Source organism: Piliocolobus tephrosceles, chromosome 19 (assembly GCF_002776525.5).
Source record: "Piliocolobus tephrosceles isolate RC106 chromosome 19, ASM277652v3, whole genome shotgun sequence".
NCBI classification, from domain to species: Eukaryota; Metazoa; Chordata; class Mammalia; order Primates; family Cercopithecidae; genus Piliocolobus; species Piliocolobus tephrosceles.
The window spans coordinates 27,261,380-27,276,561 of NC_045452.1; the positions used below are offsets into that span (position 1 = coordinate 27,261,380).

Consider the following 15,182-nt stretch of genomic DNA (forward strand, 5'->3'; position numbering starts at 1 on the left):
CCTCCCAGGTTCACGCCATTCTCCTGCCTCAGCCTCCCATGGAGCTGGGACTACAGGGGCCCGCCACCGTGCCTGGCCAATTTTTTTTTTGTATTTTTAGTAGAGAAGGGGTTTCTCCGTGTTAGCCAGGATGGTCTCAATCTCCTGACCTCGTGATCCGCCCATTTCGGCCTCCCAAAGTGCTGGGATTACAGGCGTGAGCCACCATGCCTGGCCAAGAAATATATAATCTTAAATACAAGTTTTTCCCTCCAAGATTTTCCTGAATCAGGCCAAAAACTAATCCCACCAAGCATTACTATATTCTGAGAAGCCAGTACTTTCTTTTCCTTTAATTCCATAAATTATGCCCATCTACTTTCAAATCTCTTATTCGAAAAAACTAAGAAAGCTCATAACTGGCCTTATTAAGTGTTTTGGCTTTATGAGTGTTTAGTATAAAACTGGAAGAATTCCATTTACTTTAGACCCACCAAAATATAACATTCTACATAAATAAAGAAAAGATTCTTTATGTATAATACAATGGCACCTTTGCCAGTATAATAACAAGTGGAATGAGGCATAGAATTAAGAATGAAAAAGATTTGGAAAAATTAGAATGGGGAAATTCAACAAAGTAAAATTTACCCTCAATGTTTTAAAGCTCTGATTTTATGTATAATTATAGGATGAGAAAGACCTATTTTAAGAACAGAACATTTTAAAAACTTCCAGATTGTAGTTGAATATACATTAAATATGAATGTGATATGACTGATGCAGTAGTAAGCTACAATTAGCATGACTAGATAATCCAAGTCATGGAAAGTTACAGTTATAAACATAAAAACCCACAATATGCTGTACTGGCTAGGAAATATTTTGACATGCTCTGTTCAGGGGCATTGATAAACATCCAGAGGATGGTTACCAGAGCTGGTCTTAAATCCATGGTAATGTGAAATGAATAAAGAAACTAGGGCTATTTAACCTGGAAAAGAGATAACTAATTAGGAAGCACAAAAAGTGTGGTTCCAAATCATGTGGTAAAGATCAGGCCTAAAAGCAATGGGTGGAATTAATAGAGCGGGGGTATAACAAATCACCTTCTAAGGATCAGAGATACCCCACAGTGGAATGAATTAAATCAGAAAGTTTCTGTCCCTTTATAAGCAGAAGCTAGGTGACCAAATTTTTATTGTCCTAGAGCCAAGTACTGTGCCTGACACAGAATAGGTGTTTTAAAAAGAACTACTGAGTGAATAAATAACTTTAAAAGATAAGCTGAATGACAGTTCTTTCCCTCACAGTATTAGGGAAGTGGGAGAAAAGAATGAGACTATAATTTTCACAATGGGTAAGGAGAGGTTGGAGTGCAGAGGAGAGTAGGCACAGGTCATTGTCTCTTGAGGTGAGCAACAGAGGTTCTCAAAAAACACAAGGAAATTAATTTGGCAAACCAATAAAACTTAGCTTACAACACTGTTGTTTCTGATAGGGCACTGTTACCTATCAACCTTTGCTTTAGCATATATTTAAGAAGCCCTAAATCTAGTATCTGGTCTAGAACTACATATACCATTTAGGAATAAATATAACATTTATGACCTTATCTATCTTTTCTTGAAATTCTTTAATTCTTCGTTGTCGTTCCTTTATTCCTTCACTCAACATAGTACATTGAGACTCAATATTTAGTAGTTCACTTTGTAGCTGAGATTGTTCCTAGCAACAAAAGAGAAAAATTTTTTTTAACATGGCTGTTTTAGCTTTATATAGTGAAGCCAAAAATGTGATAGGTATCTTTTAGAATAAAAGAAGAATCTATGAGATAAGATGAATTCACCTGGATAAAAGATTAAATACCACATAAATAATTAAGGGACTATAATATAATCTCAATCATGGGATAAAGTATCTAAAAATTGGCCAGGAGTGGTGGCTCTAATCCTTGGGAGGTCAAGGTGGGCAGATCACCTGAAGTCAGTTTTGAGACCAGCTTGGCCAACATGGTGAAACCCCATCTCTACTAAAAAAATACAAAAATTACATGCCTGTAATCCAGCTACTCAGGATTCCTACTGAGGCAGGAAGAGCACTTGAACCTGGGAGACGGAAGTTGCAGCGAACAGAAATAGAGCCACTGTACTCCAGCCTGGGTGACAGTGTGAGACTCTGTCTCAGAAAAAAAAAAAGTATCTAAAAATTACATGGAGCTATATAAATGTAATTCCTGAAATTCTATGTTCTGGGTCAAGTGCCCAGCATATTTTATGTAAATCTGTATTACCCGGTAAAAAGCAACAAGGTGCTTCTTTTTAATCATCTCCAGTTCATTTTGTGAATATTTGAGTCGTGTCTGAGTTCCTTGTACCAGGGTCTGTATTTGTTTCAAATCTGTTTCTTTGCGGAGTGTCTTCATTAAATCCTAAAAAGAAAGAAAAATATGAGAATATTTTATGATAGAAAAGCACTTTCACTTTTCAAAGTGCTTTCATATGTAATAATTCACTGATTTTTACATACCACCACACCCATGCCTTACCTCCCTTTCCTCTGATAAGAGACTGGGCAATTAAGTACATTAGTGATCTGGAGTAACTAAAACGCCATACAGCTTCCTCAAAAAAACTAACATTGCTTAACAGGAAAGAATTGGGAATGGAAAATGAAGAGGGGTGTGTATATTCCATCCAGCACAGTTAAAAGGATCTTGTAATTGCCTTGTTTTTAGTGCATCTTTACCTTTTGGCTTGCCTCCTTCATTCCCTTCTTCTTTCACTCACCTTATGCCTCAACCAAATTAACTCCTTCAGACACTCCCTCCCATTGACTCCAGGTTTTTTTTTTTTTTTTTTTTTTTTTTTTTTTGAGACCGAGTCTTACTCTGTCTCCCAGGCCGGAGTGCAGTGGTGCAATCTCTGCTCACTGCAAGCTCCACCTCCCGGGTTCAAGACATTCTCCTGCCTCAGCCTCCCGAGTAGCTGGGACTACAGGTGCCCGCCACTACACCTGGCTAATTTTTTGTATTTTTAGTAGAGATGGGGTTTTATCATGTTAGCCAGATGGGCTCGATCTCCTGACCTTGTGATCCACCCACCTCGGCCTCCCAAAGTGCTGGGATTACAGACGTGAGCCACTGCACCCAGCCAACTCCAAGTCTTTAGATAAACTCTTTCAACGAACTGCCAAGCAGAAACTCTGAATCTACCTATAACTTGGAAGTGTTTTCTCCAGCCCCAGCTCCCAGTTCTCCTCCTTTCTAGACTTAACCAAGGTACATCTGACATGTATTGACTGATGTCTTAAGTCTCCTAAAACATATAAAACCAAGCTGTAGCCTGGTGACCTGGGACACACGTTCTCAGGACCTCTTGAGGTGGTGTCACGGGCATGTCCTTAACCTTGGCAAAATAAACTTCTAAATTGATTGAGACCTGTCTCAGATACTTTTGGTTTACAGTAAGATAGGGCACAAAATTACTTTCTCCAGATATGCTGATACCATTTATTAAATAATATATCCTTTTCTCACTGAACTGAAACATCATCTTTGCTGAACATTAATTATTAATTGTTAAGTATACTGGTCTCTATTTCTGGAGTTCCTGTTGTTTCATTAACCTGTAAGATACCTGTAAACAGCTATATCTTGAATTTAGTAAGATTACCATAACTTCTAATCTTGAGGCTTTAGGCAATCAAGTCCACAGGCAGTAAGGTTTGTTTTGGGAAAGGACTGTTACTGTCTTTGTTTCAAAGCTAAACTATAACCTAACTTCCTCCCAAAGTTAGTTTGGCCTATCCCCAGGAATGAACAAGGACAGCTTGGAGGTTAGAAGCGAGGTAAAGTCAGTTAAGTCAGATGTTGTTTTTCACTGCCTCAGTTAAAATTTTGCAATGGTGGTTCCATAACTTTAAATGATGACTATTGCAGTTTTCATAAATAATCTAGGTAAATGATTAAAATAATTAGGCAAATGTGATGGGATAAATACTTGTAGACAAACTCATAATTTGGAATCTAAAGTTATATTAAATAATAGATATTTCATTATTTGGGTATTTTCCAATAAAAATATATTGTAGGAAAATATTCTAAAAAATAAAGAGGTGTCCATTTCAAAAAGGTAAACAATTTTTGTCTAATTCAAAGCTTATTTAAAGGTTATATATAAAACAAGGTAAAAGGACTCAGAAAATAAGAGAGAAGTAAAGAAAGTTATAAAAATAGAGGGTTTTTTTTTTTTTTTTTTTGGTAAGAAAGCTTAAAGAGAAATAATTTTATATGAGAAAGAATCTTGTATGGTAAATTTAGTCCTAGAATAAAATGACTGGTTGTTTAAGAAAAAGTGATGTTCAGGACAAACCAGAAAGTTCAAGCATATCGTGAATGGTCTGTGTAAGTCACAATAAAAGGATTTATAGAAAAAATCCCAAAAAACTTTTACATGATCAAGTTGTCTCTAATTAAAGGGAAATTATAATGGTCTTTCTAGAGATTGGGCTGGATGTAAAAAAAATTATTCTTGCAACATTATATACAAATAATCAGGCCAAGTATAATACAGCATTCAGTCCAACCATAACTTGTCTTTAGTAAAAATGGACAATTGGAGAGAGAAAAATTATGTTTCAAAAACTAGAACACTTGTTGTTAGATTCTAGTCTTGCCTAATGTTTTTGAATTTTTACAGTTTGGACCAAATTCTAATTTTTCTTGGTTACAAGTCTTCAAAATAATGTTTTCAATTTTTTCCTTCTTTTTTTCCCCATTTTTCCTAATGTGGAGTCGCTGAAAACTAAGCTGTGCTTCTCGTAAAGCCCTACGAACTGAAGCTAGACAACTTAAATTTCAGAAGAAAATAACAGCAACCTATTTACATATATAAGCCACTTTCATACCTGCCTACTAATGTATGGACTTCAGAGTAATGTGACCTATATCGATTTTCTAGGATTGTTCTTTTGTTTCTTGTTGTTCTTCCTTCCTTCCCCTATTTTCACAGGACATGAGAAAATCAGCTTTCCTAGTAACTTGGAACCTACCCGTCTAGAAATAAACCATCCTAGCCATGAGAGATCACATGAAACCTGAGACTAGAGACTCATTTTCCTCTAAAATGCTTTCACCAAAAGATTTTTAAAAAGAAAAGGGGGGAAATGTGAAAGGAAAATAAATCTTGGGGCTCCAAAATCACTAAGCTAAAGGGAAAAGTCAAGCTGGGAACTGCTTAGAGGAAACCTGCCTCCTATTCTATTCAGAGTCAACCCTCTGCTCACCAAGATAAATGTATATCTGACTGCCTCCTTTGGAGAGGCTTCATCAGAAACTCAAAAGAATGCAACCATTTGTCTCTTATCTACCTATGACCTGGAAACCCCCTCTCTGTTTCGAGTTATCCTGCCTTTGCTTCCAGTTGTCTTGCCTTTTCCAGACCGAACCAATGTTCATCTTACATGTTGATCAATGTCTCATTTCTCCCTAAAATGTATAAAACCAAACTGTGCTCTGACCACCTTGGGCACATGCTGTCAGGACCTCCTGAGACTGTGTCATGGGTGTGCGTCCTCAACCTTGGCAAAATAAACTTTCTAAATTAACTGACACCTGTCTCAGATATACAGGGTTCACACTTCCAAGACTACATTGAATAGTGGTAACAGATAACTGTCTATTTCTTGATTTTAACTAAAATGATTTCAGTGTTTTCACCATTTAAGCAATTATTTCTGTTCAAGAGCTATTTATTTTATTTAAATAATTTCCACTAATGTGTCTTTTCCTTAGTATTTTAATTAGGTCTGGCTGCTGAATTTTATCAAATGCCTTTTCTACACATGATGACATGACTTTTCTCCTGCCTTTAATTCATTAATATAATGGATTATGATGATCACTTAAACACCCATGTATCTGTGAAATAAATTCTATCGAGTCAGATGTATTATTTTACTACAGTGCTCAATTCTCTAATACTGACATTTTATTTAGATATTATATATTTATACTCATAAGGGAAGTCAGTTTTTAGTTTTATTTTTTGTACTATATATTATTTTATATTAAAGTTATGCTACCTTTATAAAATAAGTTGGAAAGTTTCCATCTTTTTTATATATTACATAAAACTAAGCTGTAAACTCATCTGGTCCCAGAGGTTATTTTTGGTTTTTACTTTTGGTAAAACATACATAACATAAAATTTACCATCTTTACCATTTTTATTTGGCTAGTCAAGCATAGTTGTGAGATCTTTACCATTTCTAAGTATACAGTTCAGTAGTGTTTAAATATATCCACATTGTGTGCAATTTCCATATCTCTTCATCTTGCAAAACTGAAACTCTGTCTCAATTAAACAACAACTCATTCTCCCCTTCTCCAGCTACTGGCAACAACTGGCCTCCTTTCTGTCTCTATGAATGTGACTATTCTAGGTACCTCACGTTAGTGTGATCAGACAGTATTTGTCCTCAAGTTTCATCTCTGTTGTAGCATATGTCAGAATTTCCTCCCTTTTTAATGCTGAATAATATTCCATTGTATGTATATACTACATTCTGTTTATCTATTCATCTGTTGATAGACACCTGGATTGCTTCTACCTTTTGGCTATTGTGAATAATGCTGCTATGAACATGGGTGTATAAATCTCTTTTTGAGACCCTGCTTTCTTGTTTTGGGTATATGCCCAACATATTCACAGGTTCTGGGGTGACAAAAAAAGAATTGCAGGATAATATGGTAATTCTATTTTTAATTTTTTGAGAAGCCATCATATCATTTTCCATGATATGATATATACCATTTTATATTCCTGAAGCCTTTTTTCAGTGTAGATCACAGTGGCATTAAATATATATATATATATATATATATATTTTTTTTTTTTCTTCACACAAAACTAGTTAGACTGATGCCATTAATCAATAATGCATCTAATTTTCAGCTCCTTAGTACAATGGCTTTTATGCTCATGCTTGCTTTTCCTTTGGTGCAATATTGCTGCTGCATCTTGACTGCGTTGCAGTCAGGAGGAAGAAATGCAGAAGATAGCACCAAAACTTTCACTTATATCTCACTGGCCAAAACTGTCACATGGCCAGCCCTAGCTACAAGGCAACGTGTGAAATTAAGTTGTTTTTGTTTTCCACAATCTTGTAATAGAGTCTAGAAAGGAAGGAAACTGGATGGGGATTAGGCCAGCAAACCACACCACTGCCTGCTTTTTCAAACATTTCACCTTTTTTCTGTTCAATTTTGGTAATTTATATTTTCTAAAAAATATCCATTTCTTCCAAATTTTCCATTTTTAAAACCATAGTTATTTGCATGTAGGATTCTTTTAAAATTATTTTAATGTTTTCATTCCTGATCATGTATGTTTGCTTCTAGCTTTTTTTTTCCTTCATTAGGATTGCAGAGTTTATCTAGTCTTTCAAAAGCACTAGCTTTTAGATTTGCCCCTTTTCTATTTTGAGTTGTTTTCTACTAAATTAATGTCAGCTTTAAAAAGATTTCCTAGCCTGGGTATGGTGGCTCATGCCTGTAATCCTAGCACTTTGGGAGGCCAAGGCAGGCCGATCATGAGGTCAGGAGTTCCAGACCAGCCTGGCCAGCACGGTGAAACCCTGTCTCTACTAAAAATACAAAAAATTAGCTGGGCACAGGGGTGCGTGCCTATAATCCCAGCTACTTGGCAGGCTGAGGCAGGAGAATTGCTTGAACCCAGGAGGCAGAGGTTGCAGTGAGCCGAGATCACCCCACTGCACTCCAGCCTGGGCAACAGAGTGAGACTCTGTCTCAAAAAAAAAAAAAAAAATTTTCCTTGTATAACTTTTGTTATTTTATGGGTATTCTAATTTCTTTTATTTTAAAATAGAGATGGGGTCTTATCATGTTGTCCAGGCTGGTCTCAAACTCCTGGACTCAAGTGATCCTCCTGCCTTGGCTTCCCAAAGTGCTGAGATTACAGGCAAAAGCCACCATGCCTGGCCAGTTGTTCTAATTGCTTTCCTTTTTTTTTTTTTTTTTTTTGAGACAGGGTCTCTTTCTGTCACCCAGGCTGAAGTGCAGTGACATGATCACTGCTCACTGCAGCCTTGACCTCCCAGCCTTAAGTGATCCTCCTGCCAGGTAGCTGGGACTATAGGTGCATGCCACCACTCCCGGCTAATTTTTTAATTTTTAATTTTTTGTAGATAAGAGGTCTCACTATGTTGCCCAGTCTGTGGTTCCTCTAATTTTTTTAAAAGTGACTAATAAATTCCCTTATATTTTTTCTTTCTTCTTTAGTAATGTAGGCATTACTGATTACATCCTCTTGATGTAGCTTTTACTGTGTCTCAAAGATAATGGTAGGAAGTACATTCCTATTCATCATTTTTGAAATATTTTGTAATTTGCCTCTGGATTACTTCCTTAATTCCAAAACTATCTACATTTCTTAATTTCTACAGAGACAAATAGTATTTTGGTCACTATTTCTTGTTTCATTAAATTATGATCAAGGTGACCTATAAAAAGCTCTACTTTTAAAAAACTATTGAGGTTTCCATTGTGGCCAAGCATATGATCAATTTTCATAAATGTTTAATAGATATTTTTAACAGTATCTCACATTTATTGAGCACTTATTGTTCTATGCAATTTACATTTATTAACCAACTTAATCCTCTTAACAATGCTATGAAATAGATGTTATTATTCCCATTATACTGATGAGGAAACTAAAGCATAAAAGCATGTAACTTACTCAGAAGTCACTCTGCTGAAATGTTGCACTATATTTTTATTTTTATTGAGAAGTAGTTTAAAGCCTTCTTTTTCCTAATTCAACCAAACTAAACACTTAACCTTTCCTTCTAAGAGTGATTTTCCAACTCCTGAGTTATCTTTTCCATTCTATTAAAAAAATTAGTATTACTCTAAATATTAATATTTAGGTGCTATGTCCTGCAAACAGATTTATAATGGAAATCTTTGTCTTATGTTACATATAATCTTCTTTATTCAATTAAATTATAAGTACTTACTGAAAGCTTACTACACACAAGGATTTTTAACCTTTAAGTTCACATTGTCTGATATCACTACTTTTGTTTTCTTTTTGTTTGCATTTGTCAGGTGTGCATCTATTATTTTTCAACATTCAGGTTTTTTTGTTTTTTTGTGTTTTCCTTCTTTTTTGAGGCAGAGTCTTGCCTTGTTACCCAGGCTGGAGTGAAGCGGCATGATCTCAGCTCACGGCAACCTCTGCTTCCCAGTTCAAGCTATTTCTCCTGCCTCAGCCTCCCGAGTAGCTGGGCCTACAGGTGCGCGCCAACACGCCCAGCTAATTTTTGTATATTTAGTAGAGACAGGGTTTCACTATGTTGTGGATGACAATCTCTGAATTTGCTTATTGGCAGATCCTTGAAAGGTAAATAATACCTAGGTTGCAGTCCTCTTCCTTTTAGCTATTATTCCATAGTCCCATCCAGTTTTGCAGTCTGATACGAGCTTTTTTTGTTGCTGTTTAAACATATAAGGAACTTTTCTTGAAGGGCAGGTAGCTTAGCGTTGTTTCTATGACCTATAGGTTAAGGAGTTACACGCAGATCTGTGTTACCGTGCGCCCTTTCTCACCAAACGTACATGAACTCTGTGTGTCCTTTCAACTGGTCAGTTAAAGGTTGATCCTTACAGAAATTTTCTTCTTTTTAATTTTTTTCCTTCTCTGTGTTCTTTTCCTCCTTTCAAGAATTTACTAGTTTCACATCAAGTTTCCTGAGTATATCTACTAAGTCTCTATTTTCCTCACACTTCATCTTTGTAATTTTGTTACTCTGAGATGCTTCTTCCAATTAGTCTGCCAGGTTACAAATTTGGTTTTCAGCAATGACATGTTTTCCTTCAATTCATCTGCTACATTTTACAGTTAAGAAATATGCTTTTGGCCAGAGGTGGTGGCTTATACCTATAATTCCAGCACTTTGGGAAGCCAAAGTGGGAGGACTGCTTAAGGCCGGGAGTTCAAGACCAGCCTCGTCAATATAACAAGGCCCTGTCTCTACAAAAAAAAAAAAAAAATTGCAGGGCCTGGTGGTACTCCCCTGTAGTCCTAGCTATTTGGGTGGCTGAGATGGGAAGGATCCCTTGAGCCCAGGAGTTCAAGGTTATACTGAGCTATGATGGCACCACTGCACTCCAGCCTGGGTGATGGAGCAAGGACTGCCTCTTTAAAAAACAAACAAAGAAGTACTTTTTTTTTTGGAAATGGGGTTTCGTCCTGTTGGCCAGGCTGGTCTCGAACTCCTGACCTCAGGTGATCAACCGGCCTTGACCTCCCAAAGTGCTGGGATTACAGGCGTGAGCTACCATGCCTGGCCAGAAGTACGTTTTTTAGTCCTAGAAAATCTTTTTGTGCGTTGGGGATTGGCAGGGGAAGGATGACCCTATACTAAATTTCCTTAATGTTCTGTTACTTTCTTGTTCAAGTTGTTGCCTGGCTCCTAGAACACCTCAGATACATTTATGTATTTCTTTCACCACTGAGGACCATGTCTGAGTATTAAAGTCCCCGAAATTACAGCACCCCACAAGGATTTTCTATACCTGAGGGTCAGTGATTATAAGAGAAGACTGTCAGTACCACCCTGAGACAGAGACTACCCTGAGGCAGAGGAAAAGATATCTCTCTGGTATCCCTGGACTCTTCCAAACTCAGGAATAGGAAGGCCACAAATTTCCTACTAAGCTAATATTTAGCTTCATGGGGTTCAAGAAGATTAGGCATCCTCACATGGGACAGATGTTTAACTTACCCCCAGATTCTGCTACGTCCTGATTCTTACCCAAGCACTCTTCACATCAAAAGAGAGGAAGCCCTATATCAGCTTTTCCCAGCAGCCTCCCTCAGAACCCAAGACATCATTCCCACCTAGCTGCCACCTGGTTCAGGTTGTGACACACAGATGGAACTTTAGCATGGACATGGATGGAAAGCAAGATTGACTTTAAGTTGGTATCTTCCCAGAACTTTCTCTGTGCCTAGGCCTAAATTTGTTAAAGTCTTTAAAAGCTGAATATTTCTACACCTTAGATTAAAACATAAAATGTAGTCTTATGCTTCAGAAAAAGATGAAAATCAGTCAAGTAACCTTGCCAAAATAAGTGCTTGAATCAACCAAGGAAGAAAACTAAATAGAAACAATAAATAAATAATCTGAAAGCATTCTATATTGATTTAGCAACTGTAAATTTCGCTTCAATAAATGAGGGAATTACAATATTCAACAAATTATACTTTTGTAAAATGGTAAGTCAGTCGGTAAAAATAAAGTGGGGTCCCCAGTCATCAAAATAAATTCCAGATAAATAAAAAATATAAATGTTAAAAACACAAAAGCATTAGAAGGAAGCATTATTGAACTTCTTTTGTGATCTTCAGAAAGTAGGTCTTCCTAAGCATACCACATCCTAAAATCCAGAAGTTATAAAAGATTAATAAATTTGGCTACATAAAGATTAAAAACACACATATGACAAAAAGAACAAAGTCAATGTCAAAGAGATACTCAGCAATTAAAAAGGAATAAACTTTTGATACACACATGAATCTCAACAATACTAAGTGAAGAAAATATAACACAAAAGACTACTGACTGTATCAATCCAATTATATGGAAGTCTAGAGAGGAAAAACTATGATAGAAAGTAGATTGGGTTGTGAAGACCCAAAGGGTCTGGAAGAGGGGACTAACTAAAAGGAACCCAAAGGAATTTTGGGGGGTGATGAAAATGTTCTATATCATGAGTGCAGTGATGGTTATGTGACTATGTACATTTGTCAAAACTTACTAAATTATACTTAAAATTGGTGACTGTTATGGTATATAAATTATATTCCAACTGAAGCTGACTAAAAAGTCAAATGAAAAATGTTTACAACACATATGACTAAGGACTAATTTACTTAATACAAATAATTCTTGAAATAGTAATAAAATAAGGAACAATGTACTAGAAAAATGTGCAGAGAAAATAAGCAGTTTACAGAAGGAAAAATTACAGAGGACCATTAAATTCATGAGGAAATGCCCAACCTCAGTTATATTTTAAGAAATGCCTATCAGGCCAGGCACAGTGGCTCACAACTGTAATCCCAGCACTTTGGGAGGTCCAGGCAGGCGGATCACCTGAGGTCGGGAGTTCAAGACCAGCCTGACCAACATGGAGAAACCCCATCTCTACTAAAAATACAAAATTAGCTGGGCATGGTGGCACATGCCTGTAATCCCAGCTACTCAGGAGGCTGAGGCAGGAGAATCACTTGAACCCGGGAGGCGGAGGTTGTAGTGAGCTGAGATCACGCCATGGCACTCCAGCCTGGGCAACAAGAGAGAAACTCCATCTAAAAAAGAAAAAAAAAAACTTGCTGCAAACACTATAGTAACAATCTATTATAAAACAAAGAAAATAGGAAAAATAATACGTATGCTTGCACACACCAAGAAAATTTCTGGAAGCTATGTATCAAACTGTGCTTAGTAAATACTACTGAGATATAAGGAAGAGAGTAAGGGAAAGATTTTTATTTTGTATTTTTATTTCATTCTGCATTATTTGAATTCTTAAACTACAGAAATGGTTATTATAAAAAACCCACCTAGTTTAAAAACACAATTATTCTACTTAATATATTACAACTTTTATGGCATGGATTTACCTTTAGCTCTTGGATTTTCTGGCTTTGTCTGTCTCTTAGATTCTTTAACTCTTTCTCATCCCAATATCTAGCCTTGTATTTTAAGTCACTTGACCCTCCAGAGATCACTCCAGATTTTAAAAATAATGTTCCATCAAGAGCTACCGTCTGTAAAATTAAAAATATTTTGCCCTGGAGAAGTGTACACAAAGATACAAATAAAAACATACTGTGGCAATTTTTAAAGTTAAGAAGAAAACAGATGAGAAAAGACACTTACTGAACTTTACTAATAAAATATCTAGTTTATGAAGAGACCCCAAACAATAAACAAAGCACAAATTTAAAATCCATTTTACTAAGGCCCAAAGCAATTCTAGGCAATAAATTATTGATTTAGTCTTATATCAATATCTGAGTTGGTTCCAATTTTTCCTGTTATACACAATGATTCAGTGAATAAAGCTTGTACACACATCATTGCATACACATGTAAGTTAATCTACATGCTAAGTTCCTCAAAGGTACAAGTGAGAGAACTGCCCTTCACAGAACTGGTATAAATTTAAGTTCCCACAACAGTGAACAGAAGAATCTCTTTCCCCATAAAGTGTTACTAAACATTTTGATGTTGGTCAATCTGACAGGTGAAAATAGTACCTCAGTGTAATTTTAATGGGTATTTTCCATATGAGTGAGGTTGCATTTCCATGTTTAAGAATCATTATAGGCCAGGTGCGGTGGCTCAAGCCTGTAATCCCAGCACTTTGGGAGGCCGAGATGGGTGGATCACGAGGTCAGGAGATCGAGACCATCCTGGCTAACCTGGTGAAACCCCGTCTCTACTAAAAAATACAAAAAACTAGCCGGGCGTGGTGGCGGGAGCCTGTAGTCCCAGCTACTCCGGAGGCTGAGGCAGGAGAATGGCGTAAACCCGGGAGGCGGAGCTTGCAGTGAGCCAAGATCGCGCCACTGCACTCCAGCCTGGGCGACAGAGCGAGACTCCGTCTCAAAAAAAAAAAAAAACAATCATTATATTTCTTTTTATGAAAACAAGTTTGTTCATATCCCTTGCCCATTTTCCCACTATATTATTGTTCTTTTCCACAGTGATTTGTAAGAACATCTGCTCTTCACTATGAGCTACAAATATTTTCCCCAGTTTGCCATTTTTCTTTTGATTTTTCTTATGATAGTCTTTGCCATGCAGAAACTCTTTGTTAGGTGAATTCATTCATCTTTTATAGCTTTTGGGTTTTTTTTGTCATATTGGAAAAGCCTTCCTGTCTCTGAGATTAAGAAAAAATTTCCCAGGCCAGGAGTGGTGGCTCATGCCTGTAATCCCATCACTTTGGGAGGCCAAGGCAGGCGGATCATTTGAGGTCAGGAGTTTGAGACCAGCCTGGCCAACGTGGTGAAACCCCATCTCTACTGAAAATACAAAAATTAGCCAGGTATGGTGGTGGGCGCCTGTAATCCCAGTTACTTGGGAGGCTGAGGCATGAGAATCGCTTCAGCCTGGGAGACAGAGGTTGCAGTAAGCAGAGATCGCACCACTGCACTCCAGCCTGGGTGACAGAGCAAGACTCCATTTCAAAAACAAAAAAGAAAAGAAAAGAAAACATTTTCCATGGTTTCTCTTAGAAATTTTATGGTTTTACTTTTTATATTAACATTTCTAACTCATCTGGAATTTATCCTGATACAAGGAATGAGGTTTAGATTAACTATATTTTATTCCAGGTGGTACCCAGCAAAGTGGTACCCTGTACTTTATTTGCTATTGTTTAATATGTGCAATTTTGGAAAAAATAGTATTTTCACAAATTTTCCAGCTACTTACTGACATTTTTCTGGGTCTGTTTTTTGCTTCACCATATTAAAAGGGCACAGTACAAATAGATCTTTCTATAATATATGTTTTAGAGTAACAACCAACCAGTCTACAGAAGAAGAAAATAAATAATTGTATCTCTGGTTAAGGGAAACAGATAGAAAAATTACATATATGTAAAGAGATTCAGGATTTTTAACTTTTGGTACATAAATTTTTAAACTATGTAAAAACTGAGTTATCACTAAAATATGATGACCAAACTATAGCTAGCAGAATTGATGTAATTCATCTTTGTAGTTTATAGATACTGTATGTAGTTTATATATACTATAGTTTACAAGTAAACCAAAATATTTAATACTACTTGCAATGTTTGACTAAAGAAAATTCTAAAACATGGTATCGAGTATATAGAAAACCAAAAGCACAAATTGCAGATGATTCACCAGGTGATATCTGGGAAAATGTGACATCTATCCAACGGTTTGACCCAATCTAAAACAGAGAAAATTCTTCCAAAGTTCCTGAGATATAGTTAAGATACAAATAAGATACACCTGATTAAAATTTTGAACTACTGATAAAAATAAGATACAACCTAAAGGGGTAAAGATGTTATTGTGAACAATATAGAAACCATAAATATTTGTTATATGAAGGAATAAGCAATC

At 36.4% G+C, this 15,182-nt stretch overlaps 1 protein-coding gene across 2 annotated transcripts in view; it reads right to left on the reverse strand.

The window, feature by feature from the left end:
• The window catches only part of SMC1B (structural maintenance of chromosomes 1B), a 65,153-nt gene that overhangs the window by 21,825 nt on the left and 28,146 nt on the right, over positions 1-15,182 (reverse strand). For both annotated transcript variants that reach the window (XM_023222256.2, XM_023222255.2), the window contains exons 12-14: positions 12,696-12,842; positions 2,273-2,410; positions 1,591-1,707 (exon numbers count right to left, since the gene is read on the reverse strand). In XM_023222256.2, coding sequence (XP_023078024.1) covers positions 1,591-1,707; positions 2,273-2,410; positions 12,696-12,842 — 402 coding nt within the window. The remainder of the gene's footprint in view (positions 1-1,590; positions 1,708-2,272; positions 2,411-12,695; positions 12,843-15,182) is intronic.